Source organism: Pseudophryne corroboree, chromosome 2 (assembly GCF_028390025.1).
Source record: "Pseudophryne corroboree isolate aPseCor3 chromosome 2, aPseCor3.hap2, whole genome shotgun sequence".
Taxonomy (NCBI): Eukaryota; Metazoa; Chordata; class Amphibia; order Anura; family Myobatrachidae; genus Pseudophryne; species Pseudophryne corroboree.
In genome coordinates, this window is record NC_086445.1 from 220,411,404 (window position 1) to 220,428,220 (window position 16,817).

At 46.2% G+C, this 16,817-nt stretch overlaps 1 protein-coding gene across 3 annotated transcripts in view; it reads right to left on the bottom strand.

Moving 5' to 3' along the window:
- PIP4K2C (phosphatidylinositol-5-phosphate 4-kinase type 2 gamma) overlaps positions 1-16,817 on the bottom strand; it is a 152,710-nt gene that overhangs the window by 14,172 nt on the left and 121,721 nt on the right. For all 3 annotated transcript variants that reach the window (XM_063952346.1, XM_063952345.1, XM_063952344.1), the window contains exons 7-8: positions 4,175-4,288; positions 2,672-2,921 (exon numbers count right to left, since the gene is read on the bottom strand). In XM_063952346.1, the coding sequence (XP_063808416.1) occupies positions 2,672-2,921; positions 4,175-4,288 (364 nt within the window). The remainder of the gene's footprint in view (positions 1-2,671; positions 2,922-4,174; positions 4,289-16,817) is intronic.

The following is a 16,817-nucleotide window of genomic DNA, read 5'->3' on the forward strand; positions in this document are numbered from 1 at the left end:
ATGGAGCGAGTATAGAAAAGCACACTTCCCTTGATACCACCTCATTCATGACTGTAGCTTACTACCAAATTAGATGTCTACAAGTTTCTAGTTGTATCCCTTTCTTTTTGTTAAAGGGTTTCACTGTCCGAAGATACTGTTTACCAATGAGTAAGGCTTGACAGTTCAGTGAAACACCTTCGTGGGGTGTACTGATCACTTTACTACCTGAAACGCTGCCTCCTTCGGGAGTTAAATTTCTGTTTTTAAATATTGATCTACTTGATGTGGACTGATATGCTGTATTGGACTATTTCAGATAACATTGTACGTACTATTATGCAATCTCCCCTCCCCCCCCCCTTATTTCTGTAACCCCCCACCCTCTTCCATTCTATTTTGAAAAATTAATTAAAAAAAATGTAATCTTGAAAAGAAAATTAAAAAAGAAAAAAAAAAAGTTTTTTTAGGGTCTTTTGGCCAAAATTATAGCCAAGCCTGTAATGAACCCATGAAGATCTGTATTCGTGTAGTGTCATTGGTTTGGCCACAGTAGCAAGCTGTAACACAATTAATAGAACTTTAGTTATTATCTAAAGCGGGACAGGACTCCCCAGGCTCTTGCAGCAAACCTGGACCTCTCTGCAGTAATGTGGGCTTGTGAATATCTTTGTTCTTTAGTCTGTTACTATAACAGGGATGCAACAGCTGCAATGGATATTATCGCCCGTGTGTATACGACCCCGCAAACCACACCGTCAAGCACTTTGGTTTGACAACAGTATTAGTGAACTCAAGAAAAGGGGTTGTAGACTTGAAAGACGACGAACTTGGCAGAGTACAAGTTAAATCTAATCAAACACATTATTAATCAAGAATCACCCGCAAGAAAACAGAGTTCCTTTCAAATTAGATCACGGCAGCAAACAATTGGCCAGCTCAGCTTTTCTGTACAGTGGAAATGCTTTGCAAACTAGTATGCTTGTAGACGGATAAAACCCTTTCCCAGTCAAGATGCAAAGAGTTTGCAAAATTCTTTGCAGAAGTAGTATCCACCATCTGGGATGGAAATCCCCACAGTGCCAAAGGAGTGTCAATCTACCAAGCAGGCCAATGTAAGCCACATGTCTTAATAGAACAGCTTTAACCAAATGGAAGTAAAAGACATTGCTGAAAATACCCGAATGTTGCGTCCCACCACCTGTGATCTGGACCCTGCTTCAACCAAGCTTCTATTAGGGTGTATGGAAATAATTAGCCCTGTATTTCAAAAATAGTTCAACGCTCCTTGCAAAACAGGCATTTTTTTCTGAACCACTAAAGGAAGCAACCGTCAGGCCACTACTTAAAACATCTAATTTAGATCCAGACTGTATGACCAACTACAGACCTGTATCAAAAAAATCCTTTTCTAGGAAAGGTTATTAAGAAAGTGGTTGCAACTCAACCAGAAACCTGACTGTCAATCCATGATATTTATGATCCATTCCAGTCAGGATTCAGGAGAAGACATACCACCAAAACAGCCTTGGTATGGGTGCTTAATAATCTTCTAATTGCAAGAGACAGAGGTGACTGTTCAGTGTTAATCCTTCTGGATCTCTCTGCAGCATTTGAAACCTTGGACATGGGATTCTAATTGAGCGCCTGAAGAATTTCGTTGGGCTGGATGGCACAGTCCTTAGATGGTTCAAATAACTTTTCACCGGCACCACTGCTATTGACTTGTGGTGTCCCACAGTGTTCTATACTATCTCTCATGCTTTCTGCAGTATGCACGCTACCATCTTTATTATGGACAGCGCTTTCAATTATTGTTCTTTGCACGCTACCACTGCCTGAAATAATCTAACGTCATGGCCTGGTCTACTGCTGCTATGCAGATGATACACAACTGTACCTTTGCTCCAGGTACAGATAACCCAATCCTAACCCTACATGGCTGTCTAGCTGCCAACAGGACTTGCGCTTGGGGGTTCAGAACTACAAAACACTGAACATGTGCGGAATCTTGGTTTTGTCCTGGATAGTGGCTTGACACTTAAACATCAGGTATCAGCCACAATAAAATCCTCATTCCTTCATTTGAGGAACATAACCAGAATCAAGCACTTCATTCCCTAAGAAAATCTGCCTAAAGTCATACATACATTTGTATCATCATGCCTAGACTACTGCAATGCCCTCTACTTTGGTCTCCCAGCAAAAGAATTGCACTGCCAGCAGATGGTACAAAACACAGCTGCCAGGATACAAACAAACCAGCCCCGTTCCAGCCACATAACACCCATTCTCTACTCCCTTCACTGGCTGTCTGTAAGATGGTTAATTGTTTTCAAGATTGGCTTACTCAATTTCAGTGCCCTACATGACTAGGGCCCAAGCTTCTGATACCTTACTGTCTCACACGATTACTGCTATCTGTAAATAAAGGACTACTAACAGTACCTAGAATCTCCCTGAATTCATCTGGGGGTCAAGCGTTCAACTTTGTGGCTCTGACTCTATGGAACTCTCCCTCCACTCTAGAATACTTTAAATACTTACCCATTTACTCAGAATTTAACTAATATCTACTATTAAGCTTGTTTTTATTGTGTGCTGTAAAGGCAAATGTAAAAGCAATTGGCATCCTATTAGGAGAAAAGTGCTATATAATTAATTATTAATAATAGTTACTAAGTAAACTTACTATCAGAGCTTTTGATTGCATATACATCAATAAATGGCTCGAACTCTCCAGGGCCTAGAGGTTTATGGGAGTTCAGATACCCAGCTATTCCCTCAGGGGAAGTCCCATAGGAGCCAACAGTCACATGACCTGGTCCCTCATTCTCAGCATCATCCTCTTCCAGTTCCTCCTCCTCTTCTTGCTCTGCTCGGAGAACATCATGAATTCCCACCAGGAGGCTATAATCCATTATTTTTAAACGCACTAGAAACTAAACAAATTAAACAAGCAATCATTTTAGCATTAAGAATCAAATATATAGTTAAAAAAAAAAAGCAAAACTGAACTCATTTGGGAGCAAACAAACAGCACACAACAAGAACCCATATCTAGCTTAAAAAGAGAGCCCGACTGGCTGGAGCACCATTTTTAATTTGTAACGAGTGAGAACAAGACTAACACTCTGTTATATCTGCCCTTAACTTTGTAGCGACAACAAAATCATCACTAGTCTCCTCAGAGAGGCTTGTTTAAACAAAATCTCATTAGACGGACTTAAAGTACAGAAAGTACATGAACGTCTAACAAAAGTCCCACTCGTTACAGTAAATGTCAGAGAGCTGTATGAGAAAGCCAATGTAAATGCAAACACTGTACATCAGCTTCATGTACAGGTCATAAGGAAAGGATAGGGGATTAAACTTTTTTTTGGCATCAGGTTATACCATATAACTACTTAATAGGCATTATAAAGGGAGGGGGGGGGGAGTGCAACTACAGTACTATACAGTTAACCCAACTGACAATATGCCCAAAGTTTATTGTGCTCCCCTGCAACTATTATACAGATACTGGATGTGAACTTTAGGAGGTTGGCTAAAGAGACATGAAGGCATGAATTTAAAATTTTAACATTAGTATACATATTAAATTGAATGATTGAAAATATTTACCATATTGCAATCAAAATAGTCTGGCTCTACAGCTCAATGGGTGGTCTTCAGGTTGCCGGCGGCTGGGCTCCCGGCGACCACCATACCAGCGCCGGAATCCCGACCGCCGGCATACAGACATCTTTTCTCCCTCTTGGGGGTCCACGACCCCCCTGGAGGGAGAATAGTGTGGCGCGCGTAGCCGGCGGTCGGGATTCCGGCGCCGGTATGCTGGTCGGCAGGACCCCGACCGCCGGCAAACCATACTACACCCAACTCAATAATGGTGCACCTACAAAAACAATGTGAGCATTTATGGAAGATGTGGGATTTTTTGCCTAGGTGCACTCTCTGGCTAGAGACTTTAGTCTGGAGCTGGGTTTCATAAGTTCATCGGCTCCGCCATCAACAATTGTGTATGCACTTGCCGAGGCTGCCCCGCCTGGTACATGAAACAGAGATTACACAGACACAAGAGTCAAAGTAAGCAAAATTATATAGGAATAATAGTATCTTTTTGACCTGTCATTTAGCGTTTAGTACAATGATAAATTATTATATCAGACATACAAAATACATGATGTTCATCTACCTCAACATCCCGTTTCAGCTTGTCCTTGAAGACTTTCTTTTGTTCCTCGTCAACATATACTTTCTGGCTCAGATTTAGAAAATCCACATCTTTTAAAGTTGGAAGATCTTTTATCTTTAAGAAAAGAAGAAACTACATGTTATAAAGGTAAAGCAAATGCGTGAAAAAAAAATTAAAAAAAAATATTTGGGCATAACTGAAAAATGAAAACTACTACCCACAAGGGAAATATTTACCCAAACAAGCCCCTACCATTAGCTGTGTTTATTCCCTAGGCTTCTGCATTTCACTCACAGGGTGGGTAATCCAATTACGCGCGGTCAATGACCGCTGGTAAATGTATCGCTGGGGGCTATCCTATTAGCACCGATGCGGCGTGTTCCTACCCCCCTATGCCTCAGACACTAGAAGCATAATCCAAAATAAGCAGCTGCCGGAGCCGCGATAACACACGGGATCAGGTACTTATCCCCGATCCGATGTATTTTTTGAGTGAACGCGGGTCCGTTTTTGAATACAGAGATAATGACCATCGGTCAAAAAAAGGAGATTTATGGTAAATTTACCATGGTTAAATCTTTCTGCGAGGTACACTGGATTCCACCGGGAATACATTGGGGTGTAGAGTTGGATCTTGATCCAAGGCACCAACAGGATAAAGCGTTGACTGTTCCCAGGATGCACTGCACGCCTCCTCTATAACCCCGCCTCCAGGCACTGGAGCTCAGTTTCGTTAACTAGTCCAAAGCAGTAGCAGGTAAAAGACAGTAGATGTTAGTCACATAGAACCACATTCTCACGACAGGAGAAGGGACTAGTGCTAATGCCATACAAACCCAAAGAAGCTAAGTGCGTCAGGGTGGGCGCCCTGTGGAATCCAGTGTACTTCGCAGAAAGAAATTTAACAATGGTAGGTCTACCATAAATCTCCTTTTCTGCAGCTGGGTACACTGGGATTTCACAGGGAATGCATCGGGGATGTCCTAAAGCAGTTCCTCATGGGAGGGAACACACCGTAGCGGGCACAAGAACCCGGTGTCCAAAGGAAGCATCCTGGGAGGTGGAAGCATCAAAAGGCATAGAAACTGATGAACGTGTTCACTGAGGACCACGTAGCCGCCATGCACAATTGTTCAGCAGACTCGCCTTGGCGGGCCGCCCAAGGTGGTCCAAAAACGAGTTTTATGGTAAGAACTTACCTTTGTTAAAACTCTTTCTGCGAGGTACACTGGGCTCCACAAGGATAGACATAGGGGGTGTAGAGTAGGATCTTGATCCGAAGCACCAACAGGCTCAAAAGCTTTGACCTTCTTCCCAAGATGCATAGCGCCGCCTCCAATATCATCCCGCCTCCGTGCACAGGAGCTCAGTTTTGTTAACCAGCCCAATGCAGTAGCAGGTAAAAGAGACGACAACTGCCAGTTGCCACAAACACCACACTCTCCCGACAGGAGAAGTGTCAGCAGCTAATGCCATACCAACACAAAGAAGCTAAGTGCGTCAGGATGGGCGCCTTGTGGAGCCCAGTGTACCTCGCAGAAAGAGATTTAACAAAGGTAAGTTCTTACCATAAAACTCGTTTTCTGCTGCGGGGTACACTGGGCTCCACAAAAATAGACATAGGGGATGTCCTAAAGCAGTTCCTTATGGGAGGGGACGCACTGTAGCGGGCACAAGAACCCTGCGTCCAAAGGAAGCATCCTGGTAAGCGTCAGTATCGAAGGCATAGAACCTTATGAACGTGTTCACTGAGGACCACGTAGCCACCTTGCACAATTGTTCAAGGGTCACACCACGTTGGGCCGCCCAAGAAGGTCCAACAGACCGAGTAGAATGGGCCCTAATGTGATCAGGAGCAGAGAGACCAGCCTTCACATAAGCATGTGCAATCACCATTCTAATCCATCTGGCCAGAGTTTGCTTGTGAGCAGGCCAGCCCCATTTGTGAATTCCAAACAGCACAAAGAGAGAATCAGATTTCCTAATAGAAGCAGTTCTCTTCACATAGATACGGAGAGCCCGTACCACATCCAAAGACCGCTCTTTGGGAGACAGATCAGGAGAAACAAGTGCCGGAACTACAATCTCCTGATTAAGGTGGAACGAAGAAACCACCTTAGGTAGATAGACGGGACGAGTCCTAAGAACCGCCCGGTCACGGTGAAATATCAGATATGGGAAACTACAAGACAAGGCACCCAAATCCGACACTCTTCTAGCTGAAGCAATAGCCAGCAGAAACACCACCTTAAGGGAAAGCCACATAAGATCAGCTGAACCAAAAGGTTCAAACAAAGACCCTTGTAACACCTCCAAAACCACCGACAAGTCCCAAGGAGCCACAGGCGGGTCCATAGGGAGGTTGGATACGCAACACGCCCTGAGTAAAGGTATGCACATAAGGTAAGGTCGCAATTTTTCTCTGAAACCACACCGACAAGGCAGATATTTTAACCTTGAGGGAGGCCAGACGCAGGCCTAAATCCAGGCCCTGCTGAAGAAAAGCCAACAACTTGGCTATACTAAACTTGGAATCGTCATAATCGTTAGATGCGCACCAAACAAAGTAAGAATGCCAGACCCTATAGTAAATCCGAGCAGAAGCCGGTTTCCGGGCCCGCAACATAGTCTGAATGACCGCCTCAAAAAAAACCTTTAGCCCTTAAGACGGAAGCTTCAAGAGCCACGCCGTCAAAGACAGCCGGGCTAGGTCCTGGTAGACACAGGGGCCCTGAATGAGGAGGTCTGGGCGTTGTGGAAGTATAATTGGACGCTCTGACGATAGGCCTTGCAGGTCTGAGAACCAGTGCCGTCTGGGCCACGCTGGAGCTGCGAGAAGCAGAATTCCTTTTTATTGCTTGAACTTCCGAATTACCCTGGGCAGGAGTGACACCGGAGGGAACACGTATGGCAGCCGAAACCTCCACGGTACCGCCAGCGCATCCACGAATTCTGCTTGAGGATCCCTTGTCCTTACTCCGAAGACCGGAACCTTGTGATTGTGTCGAGACGCCATCAGATCTACGTCTGGTAGGCCCCACCTTTACACTAAGAGTTGAAACACTTCTGGATGGAGGCCCCACTCACCGGCATGCACGTCCTGACGACTGAGAAAGTCCGCTTCCCAATTCAGGACTCCCGGAATGAATATTGCCAATATGGCCGGTAGATGGCGTTCTGTCCACTGTAGAATCCGTTAGACTTCCTTCATTGCTAGGCGGCTTTGAGTGCCGCCTTGATGATTTATGTAAGCCACTGTGGTGGCGTTGTCCGACTGTACTTGAACAGGATGGTTCCGAATTAAATGCTGGGCTAGGTTCAAGGCATTGAAGACCGCCCGCAACTCCAGAATATTGATCGAAAGGAGGGACTCCTCCTTGGTCCACCGCCCCTGAAGGGAGTGTTGCTCCAGCACCGCGCCCCAACCTCTTAGACTGGCATCTGTCGTCAACATCCAGAACGGACGGCCCCTGCACAGTTTTAGGTCTTGGAGCCACCAGAGCAGCGACAGACGGACCTCCGGAGTCAATGAGATCATTTGAGACCTGATCCGGTGAGGCAGGCCGTCCCATTTGGCTAGAATCAGCCTCTGGAGAGGGCAAGAGTGAAATTGAGCGTACTCCACCATGTCGAATGCTGACACCATGAGGCCCAGCACCTGCATCGCCGAATGTATCGACACTTGCGGACGAGATAGGAAGCAACGAATCCTGTACTGAAGTTTCAGGACTTTCTCCTGAGAGAGGAACAACCGCTGGTTGTGAGTGTCCAATAGTGCTCCCAGATGCACCATGCTCTGATCAGGGATGACTTCTTCCAGTTGATGAGCAACCCGTGGGCTTTCAGAAACCGGACCGTCACATCTAGATGACGCAGGAGAAGTTCTGGGGAATTTGCTAGGATTAACAAGTCGTCCAAATACGGCAGTATCCTGACCCCTTGACGGCGGAGTACCACAGTCATCACCGCCATGACTTTTGTAAAGACTCGCTGAGCCGTTGTTAAACCAAAAGGTAACGCCCAAAATTGATAATTGCAGTTGCCAATCGCAAATCTCAAGTATTGCTGATGAGACACTGCTATAGGAATATGCAGGTAAGCATACTGTATATCCAGGGAGACCATGAAGTCCCCAGGTTCCAAGGCCAGAAATATAAAGCGAAGGGTTTCCATCCGGGACTTTGAAACCTTCACAAACCTGTTCAATGCCTTGAGGTTGAGAATGGGCCGGGAGGACCCATTCGGTTTCGGGACTAGAAACAGCGGAGAATAGTACCCACGGCCCCTCTGCACAAGAGGCACCTGTACTACAACTCCTGTATCCAGGAGGGTCTGTACCACCGAATGCAGAGTGTTTGCCTTTGTCTGGTCCAACGGGACGTCTGTCTGGCAAAACAGATGAGGGGGTCGGTTTTTGAAGGCTATGGCGTAACCTCGAGTGACGACTTCCCGTACCCACGCATCTGAAGCGGTCTTCAACCATTCCTGGGTATACCCTAGAAGCCGGCCCCCTACCCTGGGATCCCCCAGGGGGAGGCCCGCCCCGTCATGCGGCAGGCTTATCGGTCTTGGAAGCTGGCTGACGGGCAGCCCAGGCTCTTTTGGGCTTCGGCTTACCAGGTTAGGAAGTGCGGGCCTGCTTGTGGTACGCCTGACCTTTTGCTTTATCTGAAGGGCGAAAGGAAGTACCTTTAGCCTTCGACACAGAAGGAGCAGTACTCGGCAGACAGGCAGTTTTGGCAGTAGCCAAGTCAGCCACTATCTTATTTAAGTCCTCCCCAAACAGAATATCTCCCTTGAAAGGGAGTACCTCCAGGGTTTTTCTAGAGTCCAGATCCACAGACCAGCATCTCAGCCACAATATCCGGCGAGCCAGGACTAACGTAGTAGAGGCCTTGGCTGCTAGGATACCGGCATCCGAAGCAGCCTCTTTAATATATCGAGAAGCTGTGACAATATATGATAAGCATTGTCTACCATGGTCAGAGGAGATTTCAGCTTCTGACTCCAAGGCCCATGCTTCAATAGCCTCAGCAGCCCATGTAGCTGCAATAGTGGGCCTTTGCGCAGCACCCGTGAGGGTGTAAATCGCTTTTAGACAACCCTCCACACGCTTATCCGTAGGCTCTTTTAGAGACGTGATGGTAGTGACAGGCAGAGCTGAGGAAACCACCATCCTAGCCACATGTGAGTCCACTGGAGGAGGCGTTTCCCAATTTTTAGACAGCTCTGGCGCGAGGCTATAGCGAGCCAGCATCTTCTTTTGAGGCACAAACTTCTTACCCGGATTTTCCCACGGTTCCTGACGTATATCCACTGGTCAGAGTGAGGTAAAACTTGTTTAACCACCTTCTGACGCTTGAACCTATCTGGTTTCTTAGGAGGGACGGATGGCTCGGGATCATCCGTAATCTGTAAAATTAATTTAATAGCCTCCAAAAGATCAGGAACATCCACATGTGAACTACCCTCCCCCATCAGCAGTATCTGTGTCAGAATCTGTGGGGTCAGTGTAAGTGCTGTCTTCATCAGACGAGGTGTCAGTGACAGCAGTGGATTGTGAGGATATAAGGGCTCGCTTAGAGGACCCCTTGGGCTTAGGCGAGCGAGGGTCAGACTTTTTAGTAGTCAGTGACTGCTTCAACTTCTTCAATTGAGCAGATAAATTGTCCGCCCACGGCGGGTTAGCTGCAGGGACCACATACGGTTGCACCAGCATAGGGGGTCCCATAGGGGGTGTTAGTTTAATAACTAGCGTATGCAGAAGCGTGGAAAAAGCAGCCCACGGTGGGTCATTATGTACCTCCGTTGCCACAGTCCCACTGGGGGGCAAGGAGCCCCCAGAACCAGAGCCCACAGCTGCTATATTCTCCTCATAGGGATCTGTGGCTTTAGCAACACCGGCAGTGTGTTCAGCCCCAGAACCGTTACCCTCAGAAGCAGACATGATATAACTTGCCGTATCAGGTAACACAGTACAATTGTCAGCAGCACAATACCGCTTACCCAAACCCCTGCGCAGTGTAGTCAGCACAGGAGGGATATAGGAGAGATATGGTGACTAAAATCAGAGAAAAATACGTATCAGAGTATATCTTGTGAAAATCCTATATAAATTTAAAACCTGACGCACCAAGCCCCCTCAGGTTATAGAATATAGGGATAGCAAGTTGAGGGAGAGACACGAAATGGAAACCACTCAGCGAGCTAATGCACACACATATAGTCACAGTTATACAATGCAGAGGTTATTACTAACAATAATACTGCACTGGACCAGCTTATATAGCTATGTAGTCAATAGATATAACACTGCACAGTAAGAACTGGATGTATATCAAAGGGTAATTGTACTAGAAAACCCTGACTAATGCACTCTTTCTTAACTAACACTGTCTAATAGGCAGGTAGAATACTTAAGTGTCATGTAAACTCACAGCGCTGACAACCAGGCGGCTTTACACAGGAGGATTTGCCCAAGCAGTCCCAGGAACAGTGTAGCTTAGAGAAATGCGGCCAGACACTGACAGGGAGTGAGGGAGAGACAGATATGCAGCTCCAGGGCGGGAACATTTGCGGGAAATAGCGCCCTGGGGCTGGGGCTCCAGGTCTAAACCTTATCCCCCTGCTGGCAAAACCACCGGGTACTGTGGGCTACTATTAAAATGGTTTTAAAGGAAAACCTGACCTGCACCCATGCCCTGGTGATCTAGTGGAATCGCCTGTACTGCCACAGTGTCCACCGCCAGCGCGCGCGGCCCGCCTCCCACTGACTGCACCGGATCGCGATAAAGTACGGGTCCCGCAAGCGGGACCCACTCACCACCTCCTGAAGCGGGGCCACTCGATCCAGGAGAGCCCCCGTCATGTGTGCCTGACCATGGGAGAAAACCGGAGCCTCCTGCTGTAGTTACCCGGCAACCAGGGCTCGGGAGTTTACAGCGCCGCTGGGGAGAGATGGAGCTGCAGCAGTGAATGTCAAAAGACATATACACACTGCTGCAGCCCTTCACTTTTCTTCTCAAAAAGCTCTTCTAAGGGCTGCCCAGAGCAGCCCCTCTGTTATGTGCCTGCTATCTGCGGCACCAACTACAAAACTGAGCTCCTGTGCAGGGAGGCGGGGTTATAGAGGAGGCGGCCTATGCATTCTGGGAAGAGTCAAAGCTTTTCAGCCTGTTGGTGCCTTGGATTAAGATCCTACTCTACCCCCCTATGTCTATCCTTGTGGAGCCCAGTGTACCCCGCAGCAGAAAAGACAGATATTGTGTGGCAGTGTCAGAAAAATCCTGAGGCAGCTCATACTCAATTGCCTGAACCCATGCTTCAATTCCTTTCGCAGCCCAGGAGGCTGCCACAGTGGGTCTATGTACCGCACCAGTAAGAGAGTAAATAGACTTCAGGCATCCCTTCACACGCTTATCAGTCAGTTCCTTCAGTGAGGTGACAGGCAGAGTAGATGACACCACAAGACGGGCGACATGAGAGTCCACCGGCGGTGGAGTTTCCCACTTGTTACTCAACTCCGCAGGGATAGGATAACGAGCTAACAAATTTTTAGACAGGGAAAATGTATTTCCTGGCGACGACCAGGATACCTGACGTATATCAATTAAGTGGTCAGAATGTGGCAAGACTACTTTAGTAACCTTCTGACGTTTGAACTAATCAGGTTTCTTAGACCCAGTAGTAGGCTCAATGTCATCATCTATATGAAGAATTAGCTTAATAGCCTCCATTAGGTCAGGAACATCAACCTGGGTTGTAGATTCCTCATCAGAAGCAACTGTATCAGTGTCTGACGGATCAGTATATTCCCCATCCTCATCGGAAGAATTATTCGAAATAATAGTGAATTGTGAGGAAGAAATGGCCCATGTAGATGACCCCTTGGCCCCGGAGGGGCGTGGGGTAGACTTTTGTCTAATCAAGGACTGATTTAATTGTTGTAATTGGGTACACAGAGTACCCACCCAGGGCGGATTAACTACAGGGACAATATGTGGCTGCAATGGCACTGGAGGTCCCACAGGGGGCGTAAGACGTGTCACAAGTGTACTCCGCATACTTGAGAACGCTGCCCAGGGTGGGTCCTGATTGGCCACAGGTGCTGCAGGTTGACTGGGTGTATGGTATTCAGCACCCGAGCCAGCAGCTAAAACTTCCCCCTCAGGCAAATCCGTGGCACCAGTACTGCAGGATGCAGAAGTGTCCGCGGATTTCCCGCCCTGTGTGGCAGACATTATAGTGTATGTAGCCCTACGGCGCAACAGTACAATATAGCCGAATACAAGACCTGCAGAAAACCCCTATGTTATGTGACAGTAAACACAGGACACAAAACAGAGGATTTAAGCGGTATGAGGTGACAAACACACAGTAAAAATACCAAATTGTGTATCCTGTGTAACACTATACTATTATATATATATATATATATATATATATATATATATATATCTACAAACAGACAAACAGCTCTCCCATTAGAGAGTACAATGGTGCCGGGTGCCTCCACAATAATGAAATACAGACAGCAGCGGGTGCGGCACTCCAAGCTACGAGGACAAAGTTACACTTGAATCCAAGTTGTCTTCAACTTGGATTCAAGTGTAATTTTTTCTTCGTCGCTTGGAGTGCCGCACCCGCTGCGGTCTATTAAAAAAAAAATATATATTTTTATTTATATATATATATATATATATATATATATATATATATATATATATATATAAATATAAAAATATATATATATATATATAAAATATAAAAAAATATATATATATATAAAATATAAAAAAAAATATATATATATAAATATAAAAATATATAAATATAAAAATATATAAATATATAAATATATATATATATATATATATATATATATATGACTCTGACGCACCTAGCCCCTTAGGGTACAGAATATGTTATACAGGGGAATGGAATCCCACCCAACGGCTACAGTCACATGTACAATGCAGAAGTTATTACATATGAACAATAAAACTGCACTGGACTAGTAAATTTACATATAAATCTGTATAAGTATAGATATAACAATGCACAGTAGATACTGGATGTATATCACAGAATACTTGTACTAAATATTCAGATAGCAGTACACTTGTTCTTAACTAACACCGTCTAAAATGACATGTAGAATACTTAAGTGTCTGTAAATGCACAGCGCTGATGAGGCAGGCTGCTTTACAGAGGACACAGAGCCCTGCAGTCCCGGAGATCAGCCCAGCTAGTAGTGAAGATGGCGCCAAAATCTGTCAGGGAGTGAGGGAGACCGAAATGCAGCTCCAGGGCGGAAACACCAGCAGTAGATGGTGCCCGGGGCTGGGGGAGGGGCTACAGGTCAGCACCTTGTCCCCTATGTGCCTATATCAAACGGGTTTTGGTAAATCTGACCTGTGCTCCCTTGCCCTGGTGGATATAGTGGGGTCCCTGTGCAGTACAGTGTTCATGCCAGCAGTGCGGTCACTCTCCTGGGACCGCGATTAACTGGCGGGTCCCACCTGGGGGACCGTCTTACCTCCTCCCTGATGTGCATCCACGCGATCCTGGAGAGCGTCAGCGCGGTGCGCCTGATGACCGGTGCGCCTCCGCTTCAAGTACCCGGGAACCTGGCCACGGGAGTATGCAGCGCTGCTGAGGTAGTGATGGAGCCACAGCACAGAATGTCAGACTGACATAAATAGTGCTGCAGCCCTTGAAGTCTTCTTAAAAAGCTCTTTTCAGGGCTGCCTAGTGCAGCCCCACCTGTTAGTGACCTGCTCTGTAGGCACCAACTTACAAACTGAGCTCCAGTGCCTGGAGGCGGGGTTATAGAGGAGGCGATGCAAAGCATCCTGGGAACAGTCAAAGCTTTAGTCTGTTGGTGCCTCAGATCAAGATCCAACTCTATACCCCGATGTATGCCCTGTGGAATCCCAGTGTACCCAGCTGCAGAAATCACGATATTCACCCGTTTCGATTCGCCGAAAATGGATCGCAGCCTGGAATAAAATTTGAGGGAATGCAAAGATGAATGGAATGAGATGGGTACTATAAACGGGAGGACCAGTCACAACCAAGTTGCAATCAATACATTGTACCCAGTTGTAATGAAGTCTGGGTTCCCGGCCAAACTCAGACTTTTTTTTTTTAAAGCAGCAATCATGTAAAAGGCAAAACCATGCCTTGTAAAAGGATTGCCCACCGTGGATTGGTATTAGTCCTCCTAATCACAACCTCACCAACACAATTTACAGAAGTAGTTCACTTTTTTTAAATGCCAGATATGTATTACAGAATGGGGGTGATTCCAAGTTGATCGCAGCAGGAAATTTTTTAGCAGTTGGTCAAAACCATGTGCACTGCAGGGGAGGCAGATATAACATGTGCACAGAGAGAGATAGATTTGGGAGGGGTGTGTTCAATCTGCAATCTAAATTGCAGTGTAAAAATAAAGCAGCATTTTGTTTCTGTGCAGGGTAAACTGCACAGAAACAAAATAACCCACCCAAATCTAAGTCTCTCTGCAAATGTTATATCTGCCCCCCCCTGCAGTGCACATAGTTTTGCCCAACTGCTAAAAAATTTCCTGCTGCGATCAACTTGGAATTACCCCCAATAAGCAAAACTTTGGGAAAACTGCTGCATGTAGTAGGTGAGGGGGCCATTTTGGGAACCTTTTTCTTTCTAAAGAAAGACTTTCCTCTGTGTTAGGTCACATACCTGGATGGTAAGTCTGTAGGTCTGACTGTAACATGCACCATAGACTTCTCAGTCCTTAAAAAGTCTAATATTAAATTGTCTAATCTGCTCATTTGCAATTTGATGAGAAAGTCATTAAATTGGGAGTCTTTACATACGTTTAACCACTTGCCTGGTGTGGTCGCATCAGATGTGACATAGAAAATAAGAATTTACTTACCGATAATTCTATTTCTCGTAGTCCGTAGTGGATGCTGGGGACTCCGTAAGGACCATGGGGAATAGCGGCTCCGCAGGAGACTGGGCACATCTAAAGAAAGCTTTAGGATCACCTGGTGTGCACTGGCTCCTCCCCCTATGACCCTCCTCCAAGCCTCAGTTAGGATACTGTGCCCGGACGAGCGTACACAATAAGGAAGGATTTTGAATCCCGGGTAAGACTCATACCAGCCACACCAATCACACTGTACAACTTGTGATCTGAACCCAGTTAACAGCATGATAATAGAGGAGCCTCTAGAAAAGATGGCTCACTACAACAATAACCCGAATTTTTTGGTAACAATAATTATGTACCAGTATTGCAGACAATCCGCACTTGGGATGGGCGCCCAGCATCCACTACGGACTACGAGAAATAGAATTATCGGTAAGTAAATTCTTATTTTCTCTGACGTCCTAGTGGATGCTGGGGACTCCGTAAGGACCATGGGGATTATACCAAAGCTCCCAAACGGGCGGGAGAGTGCGGATGACTCTGCAGCACCGAATGAGAGAACTCCAGGTCCTCTTTAGCCAGGGTATCAAATTTGTAGAATTTTACAAACGTATTTGCTCCTGACCAAGTAACTGCTCGGCAAAGTTGTAAAGCCGAGACCCCTCGGGCAGCTGCCCAAGATGAGCCCACCTTCCTTGTGGAGTGGGCATTTTAAGATTTTTGGCTGTGGCAGGCCTGCCACAGAATGTGCAAGCTGAATTGTACTACAAATCCAACGAGCAATCGTCTGCTTAGAAGCAGGAGCACCCAGTTTGTTGGGTGCATACAGGATAAACAGCGAGTCAGATTTTCTGACTCCAGCCGTCCTGGAAACATGTATTTTCAGGGTCCTGACCACGTCAAGCAACTTGGAATCCTCCAAGTCCTTAGTAGCCGCAGGCACCACAATAGGTTGGTTCATGTGAAATGCAGAAACCACCTTAGGTAGAAAATTTGAGGACGAGTCCTCAATTCTGCCCTTTCAGAATGAAATATTAAGTAAGGGCTTTTATATGATAAAGCCGCCAATTCTGACACACGCCTGGCTGAAAACCAGGGCTAACTCGTCACTTCCATGTGAGATATTTTAAGTATACAGTGGTGAGTGGTTCAAACCAATGTGACTTTAGGAAACTCAACACAACATTGAGATCCCCAAGGTGCCACTGGAGGCACAAAAGGAGACTGTATATGCAGCACCCCTTTTACAAATGTCTGAACTTCAGGCACTGAAGCCAGTTCTTTTTGGAAGAAAATCGACAGGGCCGAAATTTGAACCTTAATGGACCCTAATTTTAGGCCCATAGACAGTCCTGTTTGCAGGAAATGGAGGAAACGACCCAGTTGAAATTCCTCTGTAGGGGCCTTCTTGGCCTCACCCCACGCAACATATTTTCGCCAAATGCGGTGATAATGTTTTGCGGTTACGTCTTTCCTGGCCTTGACCAGGGTAGGGATCTTCAGGATCCGGCATTCAACCGCCATGCCGTCAAACGCAGCCGCGGTAAGTCTTGGAACAGACAAGGCCCTTGCTGGAGCAGGTCCTTTCTTAGAGGTAGAGGCCACGGTTCGTCCGTGAGCATCTCTTGAAGTTCCGGATACCAAGTCCTTCTTGGCCAATCCGGAACCACGAGTATAGTTCTTACTCCTCTCCTTCTTATGATTCTCAGTACTTTTGGTATGAGG